The sequence below is a fragment of the Rhipicephalus microplus genome, chromosome 2, assembly GCF_043290135.1.
Source record: "Rhipicephalus microplus isolate Deutch F79 chromosome 2, USDA_Rmic, whole genome shotgun sequence".
NCBI classification, from domain to species: domain Eukaryota; kingdom Metazoa; phylum Arthropoda; class Arachnida; order Ixodida; family Ixodidae; genus Rhipicephalus; species Rhipicephalus microplus.
Window position 1 is genome coordinate 210,685,182 of NC_134701.1, and position 7,680 is coordinate 210,692,861.

Here is a 7,680-nt window from a genome sequence, read left to right on the forward strand (position 1 = left end):
GTACAAGGAGACACCACCAAGAAGAAAACTGCACCTTACGTATGAAGTGGGCCGTTTAATATATAAGTCACCTAGCTTGTGCTCCTTTTCTACTTTGGCACATTAAGCGTGGTCACCTGTCGTCGTCGTCGTCGTCGTCATCGTCTTCAGGCATACGTGCAACAATATTAGCATGCGGCAATACACGACTGCCATCAAGGCCTGTCTCCGGGCTTTCTTGCCTGACTTGCAGACAAAAGACGCGCAACAACTTTTGATATTCTTTTCAGGGCGTACTCAGACGGAAACATTCACATGTCCGCAATTTGCCTTTTCCTGTAAAATTCTGTAGTTGAGCGAGTTGGTTAGCATTAAAAGAGTACTTCGTAGCGTGAACAGGAAAAGCATACACTCATGAGAGAACGACTAAAGCAATAGAGGTTTGCCGCCCGACCGTTCGCTTCTTACTCCGTCCATCACTATAGTGTTTGTTTCCAGTTCTCCCTGCTGCTCATTCCTTAATATCTTTGCGTCTGCTGTCATTGTAAGTAAGGTTGTTGGTCATTCCCATCCAAGCTGTGTAAGCGTTTGTGAAGACCACACAAAGCCACAGGTGGAACATTAGTGTTTCTTCCGCTTAAAATGTGTCTCGCTAAGGATAATTTTGTGAATTCGGATCAAAGCTATGAAGGCGAACGTTGGCCAACAAGTTCGGTCTAAATTTCACTGTGCTCCCGTATTCTCGAGTGAAGCCATGTGGCCGCGTCAGTTCTGGAATATGTTTTACGACTACATAGTGAATACCATCATGCTTTCAAAGGGGTTTCTCAATCGCATGAATGTTTGCTTAGCCGCGATGACCCGTTATTTGATGATACTCTATGCAGTCTTTTTATTATTGATTGATTGACCACATCAGAATTTATATTCAACCGAACGGGTTCGGGGGGCAGTGACAAACTATCAGCACGAACATTCTAACGCACAGCCCGCCAAATACAAATTACACGGAAGTTCTAAACCAGGCTATGTATCGGTAGTGGAAAGTTGGGGCAAGTTGATAAACGTTCAGTATATTGAAACTGCGCGGTGAAACGATAGACGAAGAAAGAAGCTGAGACGAACAAACAAGCGTAGACTAACAACTGGGTTTATTGAGTTTATTGATAAACCCAGTTGTTAGTCTGCGCTTGTTTATCTAAGCTTATTTTTTCGTGTATCGTTTCACCGCGCTGTTCGACTATAAATATCGGTAGTAAGTAAATGACGTCACGCACGTCGACATGTGCCGCTCGTCCCGGTGCCTTCGTAGCCCTCTTTGCAGATGCACCGATAGTTTCCGCCTCGGGCACCACAGCCGCAGATGGCATTCACGTCACAGCTCCCGGACTGATCGAAGCACTTGGATGCATCCACGGAGTCCCACTGGTTATCCTGGATATCTGTAACATGAAGAGAAAAGTAGAGAGAAGTAGAGACTTGTATCCGTGACACACCAGCGAGGGGAATTCATTAAGCACCGGGTAGACTTTCGAGAACTTATAAGTTCATCTTCAACATCATACTCATCCTAACTACTCCAGCTGCAGGGCAAAGGCTTTCTCTCCCATGTTCTACTACTGAAGTCCGTCCTGTGCCTCCTGCTGCCACGTTATACCCCCAAGTTTCTTAATCTCATCCAGCTACCTAACTTCCTGTCTATCCCTTAGTCCAGCGCTTACCTACGGAGCAGAAACCTGGAGTATTACAAAAAGGATTCAACTTGATTTGCGGACAGTGCCGTGAATAATGGAAAGAATAATGATAGTCGTAAGTCTAAGAGACGGGAAGAGAGCCGAGTGGGTCATTGAACAAACGAAGGGTTAAGGATATCGTAGTTGAAAACAGGAAGATGAAATGGGCACGGGCAGGGCATGCCGGTATAGCACATAGTCCGGTTAACCGCTGCTCATTGAGGGCAACTGAGTTGATTCTAAAAGAGAGCAAAGTATAAGTCAGATTATTACTGTTAAAAAGACGGAAAAAAATGAAAACAAACATATTTAGTAAGAAGAATATATAACTAGGAAACTCCAGATATAACGAATGAAGTGGATATTTTTGAACTCCCAAAAAATATATAACGCGATTTCTAAAACAAGTAAATCAGGAGGAAAGATTGGTTCTATATCCCTAATCTTTTTGAAGCTTCAATAAATCACAGCAAGACATTGGCAACCTTCCCGACCCTGTATCCAAGACACGAAGCCTACTGAGGAAGTGAATTTAGTGCACTTAAATCTGATCTATACAATCGGGAGACTAACTTCAAGCATCAGGGGCCGAATTCACTTTTTTTTTCGCAATATGTTTTTCCCGTTGGTTAACAGTCTCTGCTGTTGCCATGTCTCACATCGTGATTGGCTGAAATATTCTCTCACGAAAATGTTTAGCGTAAAACATTCATGTAAATTTGGGTTCAGGAATGTGGAGATTGCGATGGTCCCTATTACGAGTTGTGCAAGAAATCGAGTGTAGCTTTTAAAGGCAAACATTGGGGACCTTTAGGATTCGCCTTTGAGATTCAAGGTTCGCCTTTAGGATTCGCCTTTAAGACTTAAGTTATCTGGCTTGTGGTGTGCTGTGATGGCAGAAAGAGTAGAGGTATATAGAGCCTGGAATCTGTGGTACACATCCATGCTGGGGGACTGGCCAAGATCCGGACAGTCCTAACGAAATACTTCAATTTTGTCAGCTTGCGTCTTTTTAAAATGATGCGAGGTGTGAAGGAAAAAAATAGTTGGAAATTTACAAATAAAAACTACGGTTATAAAAATTTCAGCAGAAAGATAACTTAAACAATAAATAAATTTGAAAGCCAGGAATTTGAAAGTAGTGAATGTTTCTACAGCCTGAGTGTATTGGCAACTTTCACGTCACTGTATGGTTATTGTAGAAAAGAATGTGTGGTCTTGAACGCGTTTTTTCTTCATCATCAGCAGCACCATCGTCATCACCAGTGGCGACTATGGCACAAAGCGCCAACGGACAAGCCTCGACCACAAGGACCTTTATTGCGTTCTCAAATGCCACCATATTTTGTAGGCGCCGGGAGTGCCAGGACACATATGTACCGCACCTAAGTAGAGGGCAAGTGAGAGAATCGGCGACGCTCTTTCACTCTCCGCTTGGGTGCGACAGGGGTCCCGGCAACTGCGTTGCTGCTGCGGGTGGGTAGCGCATAGACAGGCCCTTACACTACCAACTCGGAGGCACAATTGTGACCCTGATAGCTGTGGATATATAGAAGGTACGTTAAATGTAGACGTTTCGTGTCCTCCTGTGATTCGGGCAACCATCTATTTCCATCTACTTAACTAACACTATAATAAAATAAAGCTAGTAATCGAGGAACGCCGTGCTACGCGAGTGAACCGTAATGAAAGTGCAGTTGCTTTAGCCAGAGCTTAGCAGAAGACAAAAGGCGGATTCTTCCGGGTTGCGTTACCGCAGCACCGTTCGAAATGCTGACATCGGTGGCACCCGAAGCTAATAGGGTGCCGACTGCTGACCACTGTGCCCACTCCGTGACATGTACCTTCGCGGAGGTCCAAGTTGACTTCCTTGATGTAGGGAAAGCTTGTCAGCATGTAGATGTGCGCGGTGGATGTCGCCACCTCCTCCAACTCGGCACGGTTGATGCTGGCGACTCCAACCGCAAATATAATGACACCTTTTCGCTTCAATTCGAGGGCGATGCCCTGTGGTCTGGAGCTTGCGTCAGCCTGCCCATCTGATATCAGCACGATTATTCTGCAAAGATGAAAAAAAAGTCAGACTAGATTATTCTATTAAAAAAAAGACACCACCAATTCTCAAAGAAAAAAAATAAATTTTTTCCGCAGTCATAAGTACGATTTGTTTTTCTAGTCTTCCAGAAGGGCCCTTGGAAAAAAAAAAGTTATTTGAATGATTTTTTTAATCCTAACTCACTACGCATGACTCTCTTTGGAGGTTGTCGCGACACCAAAAGGGTGTCACCATGCCTTTTTCGCCTTTTGAAGGACAGTAAGTCAAGTATGTACCACTTTTTATTTGCGTTTCTAATACCCATAAAATTGCACTTCAATCAAAAACGCCAGGCCTGCGCGTAAGGCACAGCACAGTCACAGCGAAAGCTAGAAGAGCGGCCTTTCAGAGCCTTTTCTAAACACTCATTGGTTAACTACTGCAAGCACACTTGCTTGATACCCACTACTGTACTAAAATAAAATATTTTAGTAGTAGGCTGGCATTCGCTATCCTCTTTTTATTTTTGTCTGAGAAGTGTGGTATCCGCTAAACATTTGCAAAGAATTTTGTGCCTATTGTTCATGCAGTGGTTTGCATTTCTAACGCCCATAACGTTGTACTTCCATAAAAAGAAACAGTTCCAACTGGCACTGCTCTTACTCTGGGTACCATACACCAAGGGGGCGAAGAAGACCATTTTTAGTTTTTACTTCGCTGCTACATGTGGCACAGACAGCAAATTGGGTTTATGATGTACCTTGATTATGGCTCGCCACTCGCTGTGGGGGCCTGAATGAGCGTCTTGCGAACATTTCTTTAACGTGCCTGAAGTGTCTCGTTCTACCCTTTTACTGAACAAAACGCAGTGCCTCATTTGCGATATAGCGGGGATTTTTGCTGCCCCTATTATTTTACTTTTTTTTTCTTGAATGGTGGTGTTAGCCCTGATGGGGCAGCTATATATTGCACCTATAGAGTAGCACATATGCCCTATTTTCATCATTTTTTGTGGTCGTGCAGAAGCGGGGTCAACTACAATCACAATACGTGACAAGTCGTGACTCACCATTAAGAGTAACACGTACTCTTGTTTTTCTTATAAGAAACCAGTGCTGGAGTTTCCGCGGTAGCCCTGACAGTTAAAACGCGCACGTTGAGCCGCTCACGCTGACGTAATTCGCTTTGCAGAGCTTCTCTCCGTTTTTCAGCGCCTTCCTGTGAAAGTAGCTTCGAGATAAAGTGCTATCAAGCGAAAAAGTGAACAAAGTAGCTACGGGTGTGAGGGCTGCTCGAGCTGTTTGTGCCAAAATCAAACATGGGAACGGCGCATGCGCGAGTGCTCGCAGCGGTACACTTCGGCCGGTCATCCGCGCGAACGGCAGAGTCAAGCCTCGAGTCCCTGCTAGTGGCCTTTTTTCGGCGCGCCACTTATCCAGCGCTGGTCTCCCAAAGTGCTGTTGACTCTTCATTGCTATTCCTATACGTAACTCTTCATCACTATCTGATGAAATTAATATAGCGTTACTTTCTTCTGCGCTTCTTGATTGTCAGATTGACGCCATGAATTCCAAGCCGTCTTGAAACTGCTCATGCCAGATTACGTGCTTTGATCTTCTGGCAATGTGACCTTATATTGTTAGAAATTCCACTCTGTCGACAGTGTATAGGCACACTTTTACGTGCAGAGAGTTCTAAGTCGCCATCCGTATCATAAGAAAAAGCGTCTATTAAACATTGCCAGACAAACAGCGAGAGACAACAGAACAAAGACCACAGCCGCACGGAAGGAAAGTTGAGTATAACGAAGATCTCTATGGTGGGAATCGTACATCTTGTGGACAGAGGTGGTGCCAGCGAGACAGCAGGGGGGTGGAGAGTGGAGCCCCTTTTCTCCTGCCTCTTCAAGAACAAGCTTAGTCGAAGCACATGCATATGCATGTTTCCCAGGCTTCCTGTCTCCCTAAAGAAATTCACTTATCGTGCCCCTCCCCCCTCCCTCCATAAAAAAATTCTGGCGTCTTAGGTAGCAGAAATCAAAGTGACTATCACCTTGTCTTCGGACGCCTTGCGGCATATCCTCCGTATTTTTCTTACGACCACGTCTTCCCTGAAACTGACGCGGTGAGGCGCAGCAGCGTGCGTAGCGAAGTTCCGGATAAGTTTAACATTTACTGGGTTCCCGTGTCGGTCGCTTAGCGCTATGTCAGATTAGCATGGCAATGCAACACTGAAATGGGCAGGGGGTGGACGTGTCTCTTTACAGCCCCGCCTCACCCCACCCCCTTCTCCCATATTGGAGAAAGAAAAGCTTCGCAATGCACGCGAAAAAAGTTAAGTGATGAAGGGCTTCTGTCAACAGTGTGCAACCTTTGATCCCCGCTTTCCGGGTGTAAAAGTGGAACATGAACGGTATTTGTCTAATACAACGATTCCTCGTGTGCTATTATCGTCGAAGGCCTATCACGCCATAAACCTGCACATTAAACAATGACATACCAGGTTTGACAAAGTCGGGTTAGAAGGCCGACTTGGCACCCCACATCGATGATTAGAGGCGAACGCTCTGCTTTCCCTTATGCATGCCTATGAATGTGGCATCTCGCTAGAGATCGGAAACTGTCACCTGTTTACTCCAGAACGGCCGCCCTGCAGCAGGCGGTCGGCGTACTCAAGCGCCTCCTTGGTCTTGGTGCTGCCTCCGCGATATCCGATCTTCTCAATCTCGCCTAGGAAGCCGCACATGCTGCTGCCGCCTTGGGAAATGTGGTCGAAGTGCAGCACGTAGTCGCTGCTGTAGGTGACCAGCGCGATCCGGGAGAAATCCGGCGACACCGTCAGTAAGCGCGCCGTCATCTGCGTGAATTCCACTTCGGCCGGAAAGTTATCCTCGCCGATGCTGCCGGATTCGTCGAGCACGAAGACGATGTCGTTTCTCGTCCTGGCATACCGCTCGAGCGTTGTCACGAACCTCTGCAAGTCGTCCGTAAGCTGCAGGCACCGCACCACTGACGTCGTGGCGAGCGCCAGCCCAACGCTCGCGAGAAGGCGTCGCACTCCGAGAGGAGACGAGCGACGTGGACCGCACATCGCTGTCGTACAGATGTCACTGATGCCGTTCCGTTCTGTCGAGCGGATCCTCCTTCGTGCCGGTGCCGCGCCACGTCTCTCTTATCAGAGTTCTTTAATCACGCGGAGGGGCGAAAGGCGGCCACAGAGTCTGCCATCGCTAATTTACGCTTGCTGACGTCTACTTTTTTTTCTTTCAAGAGGCAGCGGCAACTATATATGGTAAGGAGGTTTCCCGTCCACACATGAAAGCTAGAAAAGGCCGATATTTATTTCACCAAGCGTGTTCCTTGTGCGTGCACATAAATGCGCACACGGTTCCTCATTAAGGGAAGTCAAGTTTCAACGCAACCCCCTTCCCACTCGCTTTTTTCTTCTCGAGTTCGCAAGTATACGAGCTTCACAACGGAGGCAATAATGAAAGTGAAGAGATGACGGGCTTCGTAAGACGGTCTGGCATTCATACCCAACTTTTCAGGTGTAAACGCGAACAATATAGACAGTTCGCGGAATCCAACATCAGGTGTCCGCTGCCGCCATTACCGTCAAAAACCTGTATATACCCGTAACCCTGCACCTGATACGATTAAGGGACAGGTCCAAATAAGTAAATGTATGGGACAGACTGTGGAATATAGTGTAGACCATTGAGATTATTTCTGTCTTTGTCACGTCAATACCAAACATCACACATTCAGCGGTAAATCAGCACACCCACCTAACGAGCTCACAACGTTTCTTTATGTGTTTCTGCATCTTTTCGAGAAGCTATAGGTTGCTATTAATAAATGGACTTGGCATTGTTAACAATTCCTTCAACTCAAAGCGTAGTGTTTTTCATGAGGGCGACGTGGAGGGGGGAAG

General features: G+C 46.3%; 1 protein-coding gene across 2 annotated transcripts in view; it reads right to left on the bottom strand.

Moving 5' to 3' along the window:
* The window catches only part of LOC119169575 (sushi, von Willebrand factor type A, EGF and pentraxin domain-containing protein 1-like), a 67,822-nt gene extending 60,923 nt beyond the window's left edge, over positions 1-6,899 (bottom strand). The window contains exons 1-3 of one of the 2 annotated variants that reach the window (XM_075875353.1): positions 6,374-6,899; positions 3,557-3,771; positions 1,257-1,421 (exon numbers count right to left, since the gene is read on the bottom strand). In XM_075875353.1, the coding sequence (XP_075731468.1) occupies positions 1,257-1,421; positions 3,557-3,771; positions 6,374-6,837 (844 nt within the window). In that variant the 5' untranslated portion in view covers positions 6,838-6,899. The remainder of the gene's footprint in view (positions 1-1,256; positions 1,422-3,556; positions 3,772-6,373) is intronic. The other variant, XM_075875348.1, reaches the window with a different exon arrangement.
* Positions 6,900-7,680: the final 781 nt, after the last annotated feature.